Here is a 19562-nt window from a genome sequence, read left to right as displayed (position 1 = left end):
TTCACCACATCCACTCTGTCGAGGCCTTTCACCATTCGATAGGTTTCAATGAGATCACCCCTCATTTTTCTGAATTCCAGTGAGTAGAGGCCCAGAGCCATCAAACGCTCCTCACGTGACAAGCCTTTCAATCCCCAAATCATTTTTGTGAACTTCCTTTGAACCCTCTGCAATGTCAGCACATCGCTTCTTCGATAAGGGGCCCAAAACTGCTCCCAATACTCCAAGTGAGGCCTCACCAGGGCTTTGTAAAGCCTCAACGTCACATCCTGGCTTTTATATTCTCAAACTGAATGCTGACATCACATCACCACTGACTCAACCTGCAATTAACCTTTAGGGAATCTTGCATGGGACTCCCAAGATCCTTTGGACTTCAAATTTTTGAACTTTCTTTCCATTTAGAAAATGAAAATGCTTTTATTTATTCTACCAAAGTCCATGACCATGCGCTTCCTGGCATTATATTTCATCTGCCACTTCTTTGCCCATTCTCCTAATCTGTAACCTATCATCCAAATAATTGACATATAATGTAAAAAGAAGCAATTCCAACACCTGTGGAACACTAGTCACCAGCAGCCAAACAGAACAGGTTTCCTTTGTTCCCACTCTTGCCAATCAGCCACTTTATCCATGCTAGTGTTTTTCCTGTAATACCATGGGCTCTTACCTTGTTAAGCAGCCTCATCTTGTCAAAGGCCTTCTGAAAATCTCTAATTCTCCTTTGTCTACCATGCTTGTTATTTTTTCAAAGAATTCCAACAGATTTGTCAGGCATGATCTGCCCTCAAGGAAGCCATGCCAACTATGGCCTATTTTAACAAGTGCCCCCAAACCACATCCTGAACAATAATCTCCAACATCTTCCCAACCACTGACTAACCGGCCTATAATCTCTTTTCTTCTGCCTCTCTCCCTTCTTGAAGAGTGGAGTGACATTTGCAATTCTCCATTCCTCCGGAACCACGCCGGGATCCCGGAAAGATCATGGATCGGAAGACTAACTCCAAGTCTTTCCAGGCAGAAGCATGGTAGGTGTGCATCAACACCACGACCAGCCGTCTGGACAGGCCTGTAACCAAGATCTGTCTTCTACAGGAGGCAGAGGTTTGAAGGGGCATTCATGACTTTGACTTGAGAGAGAGTGGTAAAGATTGCTCTTTACCATGGATTTGCACCTTGGAAGGTTTTTCCAGGGCGCAGGCCTGGGCAGGGTTGTATGGGAGACCGGCTGTTGCTGCAAGCCTGACAGACAGCACACCAGATGTTGTACTGCCACGTTATCCACGCCACCGATGTTGTCCAAGGGAAGGGCACTAGGCTAGGACCCACTGGTGTCGTCGCAGAGCAATATGTTGTTAAGTGCCTTGCTCAAGGACACAACACACGCTGCCTCAGCTGAGGCTTGAACCAGTGACCTTCAGATCACTAGACCGATGCCTTATCCACTAGGCCACGTGCCAACACTTACACGACTTGACTGAAAGATGAAAGAGGACATTTGTATAAATGTTAAGATATTTGTCCTTGAAGATTTCATGTCTCCTATTTTAGTTTTAGTAGTATGTAGTTGTAATTATTACAGGGTTAATAATTAGGGGCTAATTTCTTTCTGTATTGTATTTTGTTGTGCATTTCTTATGGCAATATATTCGTGCTTGGGGTTAGTTAGGTTAGTCTAGTTGAGAGGGGATAGACCATGGGTTGACTGCTAATTTGGTTCAACTTCGTTACTTCGTTAATTCCAACGCCATATTTAGTTTCGTTAAGTTTTTTTTTTAAAATCGCTACAAGATTGTTCATCTTTGCTGGTTTGGTAATACAGGATCGAACTTTGGAGCTTCGTTATTTCAGAAGTGTGTCACACAGTCTCTCAGGGGTTTTTGGATTTTGCACGGGGGGAGCGGGGTGGTAGGAAAGAGCCACACACCGAGACATGCTGAGAGGTATAAAACTTTAATACATCGCCCTGAGTCGGGGCTGCCGAACTGCACGGAGGGGGTGGGTGTTCACCAGGAGGGTTGGAGAGGTGAGGGAGGCAGGGACGAGAGGTGGGTGAAGGAGCGGGATGGGAACGCTGTCAGAATACTGTCTGGTGTGCGTTGCAACTGGGGTCCGGAACGGGGAGGGGGCATTATCTCCAACCCCCTCCACCAGCAGTCGATCCCTGGGAATCAGAGACACAGGAAAGATTCACCACCTCACAAGAGAGCTGGGGGGGTTGGGTGGGTCTGGGTGGAAACTCTTCCCTGGATCTGCAGCTGGGCCCGGCGGGGAGGGGACGGGTGTGCTCACTCCCGCTGGGCCATGAGTCGGGAGAGCCAGGATTCTTCTTTCCACAACCCCACCCCCAGTCTCTGGGTCGGGGTGGGGCTGTGGGGGCAGGTATCGATCAGGTTTCCTTGCCAGTGTCCAGGTTCCTGCGGCGGGGGTGTAGGGAGGTCACCTGATCCGGGAGATCATCGGCGAAGTACTCGGAGAGCTGGTAGTCCCACTGACACACCCCTCCGTCCCACTGTGGGTGGGGAGAGACAAAGAGGTGGGTCAGCAACAGAATCACACTGCAAGGCCCTGACCCCTGTTCCCCACCCTCCTCTCTCCCCAACCACCTTCACCACTCATCCCCACACCCCTTCGCCCCAACCTTCCCCTCCCTGACCTAGATGATTTAGATGCATGTCGGACTGGCCATTTGGATCCAGAATTGGCTTGCCCGCAGGGTACAGGAAATATCGGTGTTCTGCACTGCTGTTTGCGACAGACTGGTGGCTGGGTAAATCCACATGGGGGTGGGGTTGTGGGCAGTGTAGAGAGTCGTCAGTAGATAGGAAATGCGAATAATTGTGTAGGTAGCGTATCACCCGGTTACTGTACCATGGGACGAGCAAGAGACAGGAAAAACAACTGACCAACCAATATCAGGCACTGTATATTCAGCTCAGCGAATGGTCAACGAGTATTCTTTACTGTTGTTTGCTACCTAGAATTGTAGAACACTACTGTTTCTCGCCCTTGCTGAACTATTAATCTGCCTAGTCCCATCGGTCTGCACAGGGACCCCTCCCACCCATGTACTTATCGAACCTCCTTTTAAATGCTGAAATCAAACCCACCTCCACTTCTGCTGGCAGTTCGCTCCACTTGAGTGAAGAAGTTCCCCTAAGCTTTCCACCTTTCACCCCTAACTCATGACCTCTAGTTCTAGTCTCACTCAACACCAGTAAAAAGAAAAACTGCTTGCATTTACCCCTTGTAATTTCCTACACCTCTATCAAATCTCCTCTTGTTTTCCTACACACTGGAGTACAAAGTCTTAACCTATTCAATCTTTCCCTATAAGTCAGGTCCCCAAATCCTGGCAACATTCTTGTAAATTTTCTTTGTACACTTTCAATCTTACTTACACTTTTCCTGGAAGTATGTGACCAAAACGGCACACAATACTCCAAATTAGGCCTCACCAACATCTTGTACGTTAAAACATCCCATCTCCTGTACTCAACATGTTGATTTAGAAGGCCAATGTGCCAACAGCTTTCTTCATGACCTTATCTACCTCTGAATTGTGTATCTGTATTCCCTGATCCCTGTTCTACCACACTCCTCAGTGGAAGGATAAACATCTTATAGTCTCTTTAGAGACTCTTGGATAGGTACATGGAGCTTAGAAAAATAATGGGTAACCCTAGGTAATTTCTATGGTAGGGACATGTTCAGCACGGCATTATGGGCTGAAGGGCCTGTATTGTGCTGTAGGTTTTCTATGTTTCTTTACCACTCACTTCGCAGACCTACCCTTGTTTGTCCTTCCAAAATGCAGCACCTCACACTTGTCTCTATTAAATTCCATCTGCCTTGCCTTTGTCAACTTTCCTGGTGACTTCCTCAGAAACCTATAAGATTAGTTAGACAAAATCTGCCATGCAGACTGTCCCTAATCAGTCCGTGTTCATCCAAAAACTCATATATCCAAACATGAGGAAATCTGCAGATGCTGGAAATCCAAACAACAACACACACAAAATGCTGGTGGAACACAGCAGACCAGGCAGCATCTATAGGGAGAAGTGCTGTCGACGTTTCGGGCCGATACCCTTCGTCAGGATATATCCATTCGCTTAGAATACCTTCCAATAACTTTCTCGCGACTGATATCTGGCTCACAGGATGGTCATTTCCTTAGCACGTTTCTTAAATAACGGAACAACATTGTCTGTCCTCCAATCCTCCAGCACCTCAAGAGTGGCCAAGGACACTTTAAATATCTCTGCCAGGGCCCCTTGCCTCTTACAGGGTCCAAGGGAATACCTTGGGATTTCCCCACTCTAACTTACCTCAAGACAGCAAAGACTCCTCCTCTGTAGTCTGTAGAGAGTTCACGATCTCAAAGCTGTTTTGCCTCACTTCTATTGACTGTCTTCATCTCCCAGATAGACACAGTCACAAAATATCCATTCAAGATCTCCGCCATCTCTTTTAGCTCCATGCTTATGTGACCATTCTGATCTTCCAGCGGACCAATTTCGTCTCTTGCAACCCTTTTGCTTTTAAAATCCTCCTTCAGCCTGCCTGCTAGAGCAAACTCATGCCTTCTTTCAGCCCTCTTGATTTCCTTCTTACCACCAAGAGGCCCAAAACCTTCCCGTAGGGGTTGGAGGCTCTATGACTCGGAGAGGCTTTGGTAGGGTCACCCAGGTCAAAGGGTAGAGGAGAGGCCCACTGGTCCTCCAGGTTCAGGGGCTCGGCTCAGGGCCAACAACCCCGACTGGTCGAACAAATTGTTACGGAAACAGCAGTGTGACAGATCCTGCATCTGAGTGTGACGGTATTCCTGAGTCTCCACCGGGGACTTGCATGACTGACACTAGTGAAAACCGGGAGGAGCTTCTGACATGATGAAGGAAGCCCTGAACACGGCCAGAGATGGAGGACCTTCACTGCTCCCCTCAACAGGCAAAAGAGGAAGAATTTCCTTCTTAAAAGTTCTCTTGCATTTTTTATATTCCTCTAGTACCTCTTTTGTTCTTTCCTGCCTATACCTGCTCTGCATCTTCTCCTGAACCAGGACCTCAACATCTCGAAAACCAAGCTTCCTACACCTGAAATCCCAGCCCTTTATATCCTGATATCCTTGTCTTGTATTCTCCATTCATTAATTTTCTTTCTGTATTTTATTCTTTATACGAGGGCTGATTGATAAGTTCATGGCTTAAGGTAGAAGGAATCTATTTTTAAAAACCTAGCGCATTTATTTTTCAACATAGTCCCCTCCTACATTTACACACTTAGTCCTGCAGTCATGGTGCATACGGATCGTGGACCTCTACAGCAAGGGTGATTGATAAGTTTGTCGTCTAAGGTAGGAGATGAATTATTAACTTCAAACTTTCTGCATAATCACTCAAAGAGTTGAGCTGCATGTGCATGTAACGAGAGCTGTATAACTCATCTCCTTCTGACTTAGGCCATGAACTTATCAATCACCCCTCATGTTATTCTAATAAAGCAATCCCCAAAAATTGAATATATGTGCAGTGCCTCCTTTGCAGAAATATCCCGCTGTTGAATTAGGATAGAGTAAGGATCGAATTTCAAAATATTCATGTTACATGCGGGATGTAGATCAGCATAATCTGGGCAAGTGTGAAATGTCGTACTTTGGAAGTGTCGATTCCAAATATCAATTGGCATGTCCCGAGAGCGAGGGGTTTAGACGGGGTGGAGTTTGTTAGGTGTGTTCAGGAAAGTTTCTTGACACAGTATGTAGATAAGCCTAAAAGAGGAGAGGCTGTACTTGATTTGGTATTGGAAAATGAACCTGGTCAGGTGTCAGATCTCTCAGTGGGAGAACATTTTGGAGGTAGTGATCACAATTCTATCTTTTATGCCATAGCAATGGAGAGGGATAAGAACAGACAAGTTAGGAAAGCGTTTAATTGGAGTAAGGGAAAAATATAGGGCTATCAGGTCAGAACTTGGAAGCATAAATTGGGAACAGATGTTCTCAGGGAAATGTACAGAAGAAATGTGGCAAATGTTCAGGGGATATTTGCATTGAGTTCTGCATAGGTACGTTCCAATGAGACAGGGAAAGGATGGTAGGGTACAGGAACCGTGGTGTACAAAGGCTGTTGTAAATCTAGTCAAGAAGAAAAGCAGAGCTTACAAAAGGTTCAAAAAACAAGGTAATGTTCAAGATCTAGAACATTATAAGGCTAGCAGGAAGGAGCTTAACAAAGAAATCAGGAGAGCCAGAAGTGGCCATGAGAAGGCCTTGGCGGACAGGATTAAGGAAAACCCAAGGCATTCTGCAAGTATGTGAGATTCAAGAGGATAAGACGTGAGAGAATAGGAACAATCAAGTCTGACAGTTGAAAAGTGTGTATGGAACTGGAAGAGACAGCAGAGTTACTTAATGAGTACTTTGCTTCAGTATTCACTACTGAAAAGGATCTTGGCGATTGTAGGGATGACTTAAAATGGACTGAATAGCTGGAGCATGTAGATATTAAGAAAGAGAATGTGCTGGAGCTTTTGGAAAGCATCAAGTTGGTTAAGTCACAGGGACCAGACAAGATATACCCCAGGCTACAGTGGGAGGCGAGGGAAGAAATTGCCGAGCCTCTGGCGATTATCTTTGCATCATCAATGGGGACGGGAAAGGTTCCGGAGGATTGGAGGGTTGTGGATGTTGTTCCTCTATTCAACAAAGGGAGTAGAGCTAGCCCAGGAAATTATAGACCAGTGAGTCTTACCTCAGTGGTTGTTAAGTAAAGATCCTGAGAGGCAGGATTTATGAACATTTGGAGAGGTATAATATGATTAGGAATAGTCAGCATGATTTTTTCAAAGGCAGGTTATGCCTTATGAGTCTGATTGAATTTTCTGAGGATGTGACTAAACACATTGATGAAGGAAGAGCAGTAGATGTAGTGTATATGGATTTCAGCAAGGCATTTGATAAGGTACCCCCTGCAAGGCTTATTGAGAAAGTAAGGAGGCATGGAATCAAAGGGACATTGCTTTGTGGATCCAGAACTGGCTTGCCCACAGAAGGCAAAGAGTGGTTGTAGACGAGTCATATTCTACATGGAGGCCGGTGACCAGTGATGTGCCTCAGGGATCTGTTCTGGGACTCCTACTCATCATGATTTTTATAAATGAACTGGATGAAGAAGTTGAGGGGTGGGTTAGTAAATTTGCTGATGACACAAAGGTTGGAGGTGTTGTGGATAGTGTGGAGGCTGTCAGAGGTTACAGCAGGACATTGATAGGATGCAAAACTGGGCTGAGAATTGGCAGATGGAGTTCAACCCAGATAAGTGTGAGGTGGTTCATTTTGGTAGGCCAAATATAATGGCAGAATATAGTATTAATGGTAAGACTCTTGGCAGTGTGGAGGATCAGAGGGATCTTGGGGTCCGAGTCCATAGGACCCTCAAAGCAGCTGCAAAGGTTGACTCTGTGGTTAAGAAATCATATGGTGCATTGGCCTTCATCAATCGTGGGATTGAGTTTAGGAACCGAGAGGTAATATTGCAATATATATATATAATATATATAAGACCCTGGTCAGACCCCACTTGGAGTACTGTGCTCAGTTCTGGTCACCACACCATAGGAAGGATGTGGAAGCCATAGAAAGGGTGCAGAGGAGATTTACAGGGATGTTGCCTGGACTGGGAAGCATGTCTTATGGGAACAGTTTGACTGAACTCAGCCACTCTGCCTTTTTTCCTTGGAGCAACGGAGAATGAGAGGTGACCTGATAGAGGTGCAGAAGATGATGAGAGCTGTTGGTCGTGTGGATAGTCAGAGGCTTTTTCCCAGGGCTGAAATGGCTAACACAAGAGGGAATAGTTTTAAGGTGCTGGGAAGAAGGTACAGAGGAGATATCAGGGGTGAGTTTTTTTTACTCAGAGAGTGGTGAGTGTGTTGATTGGGCTGCCAGCTACAGTGGTGGAGGCGGATATGACAGGGTCTTTTAAGAGACTATTGGACAGGTACATGGAGCTCAGAAAAATAGAGGGCTATGGGTAACCCTAGGTAATTTCTAAGGTAGGGACATGTTTGGCACAGGTCTGTGGGCCGAAGGGCCTGTATTTTGCTGTAGGCTTTCTATATTTAAAGGGACATCACAGAGCTAACGGCAGGACCCTTAACCATGTTGATGCACAGAGGGACCTTGGGGTCCAAGTCCACAGCTGCCTGAAAGTGTCTGCACCGGCGGTAGGGTGGCAAAGGAGCCTTTATTAGCTGAGGCACTGAGTTCACGAGTTGGGAAGTTACGTTGCAGCTTTGGAAGACTTTGGTCGGGCCAGACTTGGAGTATTATGTACAGTTCTGGTCACCTCATTACAGGAAGGGTGTGGAGACTCTGGGGAGGGTGTAGGAGTGGTTCGCCAGGACGCTGTCAGAGGGTACAAGCTATACGGGGAGGTCAAACAAACTTGGGATGGTTTCTCAGGAGCACCGGAGGTTGTAGGGAGTCCTGATAGAGGTTTATAAGTTTACGAAAGGCTTTGACAGGCTTTTTTTTGCCAGGCAGGAGATATCTACACACAAGAGATTCTGCTGACACTGGAAATCCAGAGCGACACGCACAAAATGCTGGAGGAACTCAGCAGGTCAGGCAGCATTGATGGAAATGAATGAGTCGATGTTCTCATGAATGAGACCTTTCTTCAGGACTGGCGAGGAAGGGGGAAGATGTCGGAATAAAAAGGTAGGGAGAGGGAAGGAGGTCAAGCTAGAAGGTGAGGCCAGGTGGGTGATGGACTGGAGAGGAAAAATTTCCATTTCTCAGTTCCTTCATCCCTGTTTTCCTTTTCAGGATACCAGATGTTCTGCTTCTTCAAAGTATGGGGTCTCCCTTTCTCCACCATTGATGCTTCCCTCACTGACCTCTCCTCCATTTCCCAAACATCTACACTCACCCCATCTTCCTGCCACCTAACAGTGAGAGTTCCTTTTGTCATTACCTACCACCCCACGAGCTTCCACATCCAACACATCATCCTCCGCAGCTTCCACCGTCTCCAAAGGGATCCTATCCCAAACATACGTTACCTACCCCCACTCTGCCTTCCATTCATCCCTCCCGGCACTTACCCCTGCAAGTGGCAGAGGTGATACACCTGCCCACTCACCTCCATTCAGGGCCCTGGACATTTCTTCCAGGTGAGGCCATTTGGAGGCAAAACTTCAGCTGCAAATCTGCTGGGGTCGTCCATTGTGCCCGGTGCTCCTGGCGTGGCCCCCTCTACATTAGCGAGGCCCGGAGTAAATTGGAGGACCAGTGCTTCGAGCATCTCCTCTCCGTCTGTTAAAAGCGGAACTTCCCGGCAGCCCAATGTTTTAATTCGGACATGCCACTCCATGGTCTCCTCTTGTGCCAAGATGAGGCCACCCTCAGGGTAGGGCAGCAACACCTTATATTCCATCTGGGTAGCCTCCAACCTGATGGCATGATATCCATTTCTCCTTCTGTGAAAAGGAATTCTCTCTCCTCCTTCTACTCTCTTCTTTGGCTTCTTGCCTCTTCTCACCTGCTATCACCTCCCCGGGTCCTTTCCTCCTTCCCTTTCTCCAGTCCTTTACCTTTTCTGTGTGGTGGGCGGCCAAGTGGTTAAGACGTTGGACTAGCGATCTGAAGGTCGTGAGTTCCAGCCCCAGCCGAGGCCGTGTTGTGTCCTTGAGCGAGGCACTTAACCACATACTGCTCCAGCCCACCCAGCTGAAAATGGGTATTGGCAAAATGCTGGGGGTTAACCTCGCGATAGACCAGTGTCCTATTAGGGGGGAGGGAGTCTCGTACTCTCAGTGGCTTCACGCCACGGAAACCGGCATAAGCACCGGCCTGATGAGCCTATAACGCTCAGGACAGACTTTTCCACCCATCTGGTTCCACCTGTCCTCTTTCCCTACCCCCATCTCCCCCTCTTCCTTTCCAGTCCTGAAGAAGGGTCTCAGCCCACACGTTGACTGCACTCTTGTACGCAGATGCTGCCTGACCTGCTGAGTTCCTCCAGCGTTACTTTGTGAACATTCAACACCAGAGGACATGTATTTCAGGTGAAAGGGGGTAAACCCAAAGGAGATGTGCAGGCGAGCTTTCCTTTTACACAGGAATGCTGGGTGCCTGGAATGTGCTGCCTGGGGTGGTAGGGGAAGCTGTTATGTTAGAGGCTTTTAGGCACACAGACACGGAGGGACAGGTGTAACTGGAGAATATTCCAAACATGGAGGGGCTGTGCAGGTAGAAGGGACCGAATTTAAATCGGCAGCGTTTTTGGGGTGGGTGATGTCTGCCAAAGGACCTGTCGCAATGCTGGATTGTTCTGCCTCTCCGTCACCCGCACCCCCACACTCCCTCCTTCCCCACCCCCTCACCGAGGTGCTGATGATCCTCTCCTCGAACGGGTGCCAGCTGACGTCACGGACACAGGCCCGGTGTTCCGACAGTTTGCTCACGATCTTTCCCGTTAGGACGTCGTAAACTGGTGGGAGAAAGAGAGAGGGGCAGCCAGGCTGGGGAGCCATCCCGGATCATGCACACACCCACTCCCCCAACCCAGCCTGGGACCCCTCAGGAGAAAGGGGAGCCCTTGATCTCCAGTCAACGATAGCCCCCGGGTACAACCCGGTACCCGTCCCCACAACATCTCAGGCAGGGGTACCCCCCCGTCCCAGCTCGCTCTGGGAGGCGAACACGCCAAGGTCCCTCCCTCCCTCCCTCCAACGGTGGAGAGTGCCGGGTGGGGTGGGGGTTGACACTCACTGACAACATTGCCGGTGGAACAGCCGCTGTAGATGAACCGCTGGCCGGTGGTGAAGGCGGGTGAGAAGCGACAGCGGATCAGGGTGTGTAAGACACCGTGGCCCCTGTACGTCATCAGCGAGGTGTCTCCAGGCAGGCGGTGCCTCTTGAAGGCTGTGGAGGGAGGGGGGGGGGGGGGCGAATGAAACCCCTGTCAGACCACGAACCAGACCCCCAATCCACTGTGAGGAGAGATCTCCCTCCCCCTCTCCCCATACTCTTCCCTACGCACACCCATTCTTTCCCTCCCCATCCCCGCGCTCTCTGTTTCCCACCTTATCTTTTCTCCACCTTTCCTCTCAGCTCCTACCTTTACCACTTTCACTCACTCCCACTCCTCTCTACTGCCACCTGCCCTTCCATCTCATCCTCCTACCCTCCCTATCTTCCCTTCTCCCCTCTTCCCCTCCCTTCCCTCCCATCCCCACTCTACAAACCAACCACCTCTACCCCCTTTTCCCTTGCCAAACCCCTCCCATAAATACCCCTGCCCCTCCCCTTCACCCTCTCCTCTCTCATATGCTCCCTCTCCCTGTCCCTTTCATTCCCTCTTCTCCCACATTCCTCTCTCCCTCACTGCCTACCCCTCCCTACCCCTGGAACTGGGTAACTCAGGCCCCAGCTTGCCTTGTGAGACTCCGGCACCAGGCTGTTTTAGGGAGGGGATAGTGCTTTGGGATCGTTCTCCCCACCCGCCAGGTGAGGACGGGGTAAGGTCCCTGGGCTAGGCCACAGGCTGCCATCTGACAGCAGCGTCCCTGGTGGCCGGAGGGTGTCACTGCACTGTGACGTTGATGTGGGATTTTCCCAATGCAGGGGTCAGATAGACGTTTCCCCTGCTGTTGGGAGTTGGGGGTGCAGAGTAGCTCTGCCCTCTACCCTCCTGCCAACCCCAGCCCCACCTCACCTCTCTTGGGCACCTGCTGCCATCGGTAGTCCCAGTTTTGTTGGGTGACGGCCTGCCGCGAGGCGTCGAGGCCCTCTTTCGGGGAGAACCGGCGGACGTCCCACAGCTTGATGGTCTGGTCCTTGGAGTTGGAGACGAGGAAGCGGGCATCCCCCTGCCAATGGAAGGGAAGGGGTCAACGCACAGAGCTCCCTCCTCCCACCCCTTCCCACACTCCTCTCTGTCCCTTCTTCCTTCCAGTTCTCCTCACAGCCCCCTCCACCCTTCCCATCCTGCCTCGAGATCCCTCTCCCTCCTCTCCGACCTTCTCTTCCTCCCTCTCCCCTCTGTATCTCCCACGGCACTCCCTCCTGCATCTCTGCCCAACCCGCCCTTCCCCTCATCTCCTCCCTCCTCATGTGCCTCTCCCACAGTGCTCTGACCTAGGGAAGAGGAGGGGAAAGGAAGACAGTTCTTTGTTATGTATATGGATGTCCTGGGTGAATTTGTGGGTTCAGAGATGGGTGGACAAGCTTGCAGATGAGACAAAGATCGGTGATGGTGTGTGAGGTGTCTACAGGATACAGTGGGATAAGGATTAGTTCCAGACACCGCTGAGAAGCGGTAGACACAGTTTAATCCAGGCAAGTTGAACTTTGGAAGATCGAACGTAAAGGGACACGTAACAGTACTGATGTACAGAGGGATCTTGGGCTGCAAATCTACAGTTCTTGACCGTGGCTGCACAGAGCGATAAGTTTGATAAAACTCTAACTCGGCTGCATCTGCAGCATTGCGGGCAGCTCTGGTTCCCCATGACAGGGTGTGGGGGCTTTGGAGAGGGTGGGGACAGGATTGCTGCCTGGATCGGCGGGCAGCAGCCACAAGGACACGTCGGACAAACTTGGGCTCTGTGCAGAGAGGTTTTTATGATTATTGAGAGGCACAGGTGGACAGCCGGAATCTTTTCCCCCAGGGTGGAAACCAGAGGGCAGGTTTAGCACAGAGCGAGTGGGTGGCGGGGCCTAGAATGTGCTGTAGGGCTGGTGGGGGAGGCAGATATGTTAGACAGAGACATGAATGAGCAGGGAATGGAGGGACGTGATCATGCACTGGCAGAAGGGATTAGCTGTTATTAATAGCTTTCTCAAAACGTTGCCTGGACTTGAGGGCCTGAGCTCGAAGATCGTGTAGGATCGGACTTCATTGCCTGGAACGTTGGTGATTAAGGGGTGACCTGACTGAGGGGTGGGGGAGTGACCTGACTGAGGAGCGGGGGGGGGGTGACCTGACTGAGGGGCGGGGGGGTGACCTGACTGAGGGGCGGGGGGGTGACCTGACTGAGGGGTAGGGAGGGTGACCTGACGGGGCGGGAGGGTGTCCTGACTGAGGGGTGGGGGAGTGACCTGACTGAGGAGCGGGGGGGGGGGTGACCTGACTGAGGGGCGGGGGGGTGACCTGACTGAGGGGCGGGGGGGTGACCTGACTGAGGGGTAGGGAGGGTGACCTGACGGGGCGGGAGGGTGTCCTGACTGAGGGGTGGGGGAGTGACCTGACTGAGGAGCGGGGGGGTGACCTGACTGAGGGGCGGGGGGGTGACCTGACTGAGGGGTAGGGAGGGTGACCTGACGGGGCGGGAGGGTGTCCTGACTGAGGGGTGGGGGGGTGTCCTGACTGAGGGGCGGGGGGGGGGGTGACCTGACTGAGGGGTGGGGGGGTGACCTGACTTGGGGCGGGAGGGTGACCTGACTTGGGGCGGGAGGGTGACCTGACTGAGGGGTGGGGGGGTGACCTGACTGAGGGGTAGGGAGGGTGACCTGTCTGAGGGGCGGGGGGGTGACCTGACTGAGGGGCGGTGGGGTGACCTGACTTGGGGCGGGGGGGTGACCTGACTTGGGGCGGGAGGGTGTCCTGACTGAGGGGTGGGGGGGTGACCTGACCGAGGGGCGGGGGGGTGACTTGACTTGGGGCGGGGGGGTGACCTGACTGAGGAGCGGGGGGGGGGGTGTCCTGACTGAGGGGTGGGAGGGTGACCTGACTGAGGGGTGTGAGGGTGACCTGACTGAGGGGTGTGAGGGTGACCTGACTGAGGGGTAGGGAGGGTGACCTGACTGAGGGGTAGGGAGGGTGTCCTGACTGAGGGGTGGGGGGGTGTCCTGACTGAGGGGTGGGGGGGTGACCTGACTGAGGGGTGGGGGGGGGTGACCTGACGGGGCGGGAGGGTGTCCTGACTGAGGGGTGGGGGGGTGACCTGACTTGGGGCGGGAGGGTGTCCTGACTTGGGGCGGGAGGGTGTCCTGACTGAGGGGTGGGGGGGTGTCCTGACTGAGGGGTGGGGGGGTGACCTGACCGAGGGGCGGGGGGGTGACCTGACTGAGGAGCGGGGGGGGGGGACCTGACTTGGGGCGGGAGGGTGTCCTGACTGAGGGGTGGGGGGGTGTCCTGACTGAGGGGTGGGGGGGTGACCTGACCGAGGGGCGGGGGGGTGACCTGACTGAGGAGCGGGGGGGGGGGGGACCTGACTTGGGGCGGGAGGGTGTCCTGACTGAGGGGTGGGGGGGTGTCCTGACTGAGGGGTGGGAGGGTGACCTGACTGAGGGGTGGGGGGGGTGACCTGACTGAGGGGTGGGGGGGTGTCCTGACTGAGGGGCGGGAGGGTGACCTGACTGAGGGGTGGGAGGGTGACCTGACTGAGGGGTGGGGGGGGGTGACCTGACTGAGGGGCGGGAGGGGCTTTTCCCTCAGGAAGAGATGTTGAAAAACAAGAGGGGGAGGTTTAAAAAAAAGGATGTCAGAGGCAGATTCGTCACACGGAGGGTGGTGCATATTTGGGATGAGCTGCCAGAAATAGTGGCTGAGGCAAGCATGTCAACGACATTTAAAGCTCATTTAGTTAAGAGGACAGACAGCAGAGGTTTAGAGGGCTGTGGGCCAAACGAGGCCGGGGGTGGTGGGGGGTGAGTGAGCTTACTGGGCAGAGTGGTCAGCCGGGACCGAAGAGCCCCGTTTCCGCGCTGCGCGACCACGGCTGTCCCCGACCGCTGCCCGTTGGCGCACCTTGCTGTCGATGAAGGTGATCCCGTCGCGGTGGCCCGCCAGCACCCCCACGGGCTGGGGGCAGTCCTCCCGCAGGGTCCGCCGGTCCCACACCTTGCACAGGGCGTCGTCGCCCCCCGAGAACAGGATCTGGGAGCCCAGGTCCGCGAAGGAGACTGCATTCACGTCATCCTCGTGGGAGTCGATCTGCGCCGGGTGGGGTCAGGTGGATAGAGACAGAGAGGCTGGCGTCAAGGAGACGGTGTGAGGCGCAGGGGAGGGGAGAGTGGGTAGGGGAGACAGTGGGGGTAATTACTGGAGAAGGGACGTCGAGGATGGTACCTTCAATGTCCGTTTGTTGTGCTCCAGGTCGTACACGTACAGGCAGCCATCATTCGCTCTGGGAGGGGGTGAGAAAGAGAGGTGAGTGGGGGGGCATGAGAGGGAAGGGGGTGATTGAGGGGACAGCTCAGGGCAATGGGTCGATCCAGGGAACTGCGAAGGTCCTCGTGGGCTCCCTCCCCCCTCACTCGGGCCCTCCCTCCCCGTGTGCAGAGGGCGATGACAGTGCTGTCAGTGTGGAGCGGGCCGCCCTTTACAACCCCCACCCCTGTAGAGACGCTCACTCCCAATGAAGGATGGTGCAGTTGGCAGCCAACCCTCATGATCCTTGCAGGAGGGGTTCGCTGAATAGTGCCCCCTCCCATCACCGGTGTGGATTCTGTGGCCCAGCCCCTCAATTCCTGACTCCGGGAACCACTGGCACCACTCCCCTCACAGAACCTTCTCCCCGTCTCCGCCCACACCCCTTAATCTCTACCCATCCCCCTCAGCCCCTCCCTCGCCGCGCGCCTCGCACCCCCTCCCCGCTGCCACTTACCCGCCCAGCACCTCTCGTCCGTCTGAGGACACTGTCAGCGAGAACACGCAGAACCTCCGCTCGTCCGGGCTGAAGGGGGAGGGAGAGGGAGGGAAGGGTCAGTCAATGGGGCGGCACCACAGTCGGGCTCCTGGTGGGAGAGGGCGAAGACCCTTCGCCCATCTCTCCCTGCTGGCCCACATAACCCAGTTTGCCATTGACCAGGGAGGCTCCCCACTCAATCTTCCCCAACTCTTCCATCACCTCCATCCCCCTCATCTTCCTCTCATTCTCTCCCCATCTCCCTCTCCCAATCCCACCCCCTCCCTACATCTCTCTCTCCCTCCTTCCCCACCCTTGCTCCCCCCCCCTTTCCCACCATCTTCCCTCCCGCTCTCTGTCCTGCCCCTTCCCCAGGCACGAAGACCTGTATCGAGAGAAGACATCATCTGCTTCTGCTCGCTACCCTGTGTGTGCCCACCCCTCTGAAACTCCCACTTTCCCTCTCACCCCCCCTCCCTCCCTCACATGCTGAGGCTATTTGGCCAGTTCCACTCTGACCTCTGTCCCGGTCCACCCAGAGGACAGCCTGGACATCAAATCCCTGTTGGCTCTCCCCACCTTCAGACAGTTGGCAGGCAGCAACAGGCCATTCAGCCCCTTTCCCAAGCCTACCCCACTGCTCAGCGTGACCACAGCAGATCTACACCTGCCCCGAATCTCCAGATCCCTCAGTTCCTCCCCTCACCAATCATTTGTCCGTCACCCTCCCTCCCCCCCCCACCGACGTCTCCAACTCCCCACACTCGGGAGGGGGCAGAGGACACCGCCACGAGAAATTCTCTCTCCCCTCGGCGTTAAATCCCTGGTCATGTGCCTTGTCGATGCATTTCCCTGTTCGAGCCTCCCTTGCTGGCGGGAATGTCCCGACACCACTGGGACGTCTCTGAGTTTGAGTAAGTTTCAGCAGGGGTACAGTGGACAGAGCCCAGACTGGTTGCGTTACTGTCTGGTGTGGAGGCTCCAAGGCAGAGGATCACAGCAGGCTGCGGAGGGCTGGAGACACTCACAGCCTCAACCCTCCCACCATCGAGGGGATCCACAAGAGATGGTGCCTCAAGGAGGACCCAGGACATGCCCTCTACTCGTTCCTACCACTGAGGAGGGTACACACTCAGGTCAGATCTCTGACACAAGCTCACCGTTGCCCTTTTGCAATATTTACTTACTTGCCTGATTAATCATTTATCGCTCACCGCAACTGAAATTTTTCACTCCATGCTGCCCCAACACAACTGATTTCAGAGGCACATGACACAGAGAATAAACCTGCTCCATGGCAATCCTCCTCCAGCAGGATACCACCGGGGGTGGGGGAATATCCGACGGGGCAGGCAGCAACTCTGCTGGGAGGGGGCAGTTGGAGTTTCAGGTACAGGGGCTCACCCTGAGGAAGGTGGCCAGTCTTTGGAAGGACCTGCTGGACCGCTGTGCCTTCCCCCCCTCACCAGAGGGAATCCTGTCATTGTCCTCGTCCCCCCTCACCGGAGGGAATCCCGTCACTGTCCTCGTCCCTCCCACTCACCCGAGGGAATCCCGTCACTGTCCTCGTCCCCCCCTCACCCGAGGGAATCCCGTCACTGTCCTCGTCCCTCCCCCACACGAGGGAAACCCGTCACTGTCCTCGTCCCTCCCCCTCACCCGAGCGGATCCTGTCACTGTCCTCGTCAATCCACCTCACCTGAGGGAATCCCGTCACTGTCCTCGTCCCTCCCCCTCACCCGAGGGAATCCCGTCACTGTCCTCGTCCAACCACCTCACCGGAGGGAATCCCGTCACTGTCCTCGTCCCTCCATCACCCGAGGGAATCCCGTCACTGTCCTCGTCCCCCCTCACCGGAGGGAATCCCGTCACTGTCCTCGTCCCTCCCACTCACCCGAGGGAATCCCGTCACTGTCCTCGTCCCCCCCTCACCCGAGGGAATCCCGTCACTGTCCTCGTCCATCCCCCTCACCGGAGGGAATCCTGTCATTGTCCTCGTCCCTCCCCCTCACCCGAGGGAATCCCGTCACTGTCCTCGTCCAACCACCTCACCGGAGGGAATCCCGTCACTGTCCTCGTCCCTCCATCACCCGAGGGAATCCCGTCACTGTCCTCGTCCCCCCTCACCGGAGGGAATCCCGTCACTGTCCTCGTCCCTCCCACTCACCCGAGGGAATCCCGTCACTGTCCTCGTCCCCCCCTCACCCGAGGGAATCCCGTCACTGTCCTCGTCCATCCCCCTCACCGGAGGGAATCCTGTCATTGTCCTCGTCCCTCCCCCTCACCCGAGGGAAACGCGTCACTGCCCTTGTCCCTCCCCCTCACCCGAGGGAATCCCGTCACTGTCCTCGTCCCTCCCACTCACCCGAGGGAAACCCGTCACTGTCCTCGTCCCTCCCTCACCCGAGGGAATCCCGTCACTGTCCTCGTCCCTCCCTCACCCGAGGGAATCCCGTCACTGTCCTCGTCCCCCCTCACCGGAGGGAATCCCGTCACTGTCCTCGTCCCTCCCACTCACCCGAGGGAATCCCGTCACTGTCCTCGTCCCCCCTCACCCGAGGGAATCCCGTCACTGTCCTCGTCCATCCCCCTCACCGGAGGGAATCCCGTCACTGTCCTCGTCCCCCCCTCACCCGAGGGAAACCCGTCACTGTCCTCGTCCCTCCCCCTCACCGGAGAGAATCCCGTCACTGTCCTCGTCCCTCCCCCTCACCCGAGGGAATCCCGTCACTGTCCTCGTCCCTCCCCCTCACCCGAGGGAATCCCGTCACTGTCCTCGTCCCTCCCCCTCACTCGAGGGAATCCCGTCACAGTCCTCGTCCCTCCCACTCACCCGAGGGAATCCCATCACTGTCCTCGTCCCCCACTCACCCGAGGGAATCCCGTCACTGTCCTCGTCCCTCCCCCACCCGAGGGAATCCCGTCACTGTCCTCGTCCCTCCCACTCACCCGAGGGAATCCCGTCACTGTCCTCGTCCCTCCCTCACCCGAGGGAATCCCGTCACTGTCCTCGTCCCCCCTCACCGGAGGGAATCCCGTCACTGTCCTCGTCCCTCCCACTCACCCGAGGGAATACCGTCACTGTCCTCGTCCCCCCCTCACCCGAAGGAATACCGTCACTGTCCTCGTCCATTCCCCTCACCGGAGGGAATCCCGTCATTGTCCTCGTCCCTCCCCCTCACCCGAGGGAATCCCGTCACTGTCCTCGTCCCTCCCTCACCCGAGGGAATCCCGTCACTGTCCTCGTCCCCCCTCACCGGAGGGCATCCCGTCACTGTCCTCGTCCCCCCCTCACCCGAGGGAAACCCGTCACTGTCCTCGTCCCCCCTCACCGGAGGGAAACCCGTCACTGTCCTCGTCCCTCCCCCTCACCCGAGGGAATCCCGTCACTGTCCTCGTCCCTCCCCCTCACTCGAGGGAATCCCGTCACTGTCCTCGTCCCTCCCCCTCACCCGAGGGAGTCCCGTCACTGTCCTCGTCCCTCCCCCTCACCCGAGGGAATCCCATCACTGTCCTCGTCCATCCCCCTCACCCGAGGGAATCCCGTCACTGTCCTCGTCCCTCCCTCACCCGAGGGAATCCCGTCACTGTCCTCGTCCCCCCTCACCGGAGGGAATCCCGTCACTGTCCTCGTCCCTCCCCCTCACCCGAGGGAATCCCGTCACTGTCCTCGTCCCTCCCTCACCCGAGGGAAACCCGTCACTGTCCTCGTCCCTCCCCCTCACCCGAGGGAATCCCGTCACAGTCCTCGTCCCTCCCCCTCACCCGAGGGAATCCCGTCACAGTCCTCGTCCCTCCCCCTCACCCGAGGGAATCCCGTCACGGTCCTCGTCCCTCCCCCTCACCCGAGGGAATCCCGTCACTGTCCTCGTCCCCCCCTCACCCGAGGGAATCCCGTCACTGTCCTCGTCCATCCC

At 54.7% G+C, this 19562-nt stretch overlaps 1 protein-coding gene across 1 annotated transcript in view; it reads right to left on the bottom strand.

The window, feature by feature from the left end:
- Nucleotides 1-1943: 1943 nt before the first annotated feature.
- Nucleotides 1944-19562, bottom strand: part of dcaf11 (ddb1 and cul4 associated factor 11) — a 20186-nt gene continuing 2567 nt past the window's right edge. The window contains 7 exon segments of the mRNA XM_059951291.1: nt 1944-2518; nt 10396-10502; nt 10784-10936; nt 11730-11883; nt 14766-14951; nt 15087-15144; nt 15625-15715. Coding sequence (XP_059807274.1) covers nt 2396-2518; nt 10396-10502; nt 10784-10936; nt 11730-11883; nt 14766-14951; nt 15087-15144; nt 15625-15715 — 872 coding nt within the window. The 3' untranslated portion in view covers nt 1944-2395.

This window comes from Hypanus sabinus, chromosome 26, assembly GCF_030144855.1.
Source record: "Hypanus sabinus isolate sHypSab1 chromosome 26, sHypSab1.hap1, whole genome shotgun sequence".
Taxonomy (NCBI): Eukaryota; Metazoa; Chordata; class Chondrichthyes; order Myliobatiformes; family Dasyatidae; genus Hypanus; species Hypanus sabinus.
Note: the sequence above shows the minus strand (reverse complement) of the source record. Positions and strands in the feature narration are given on the sequence as shown.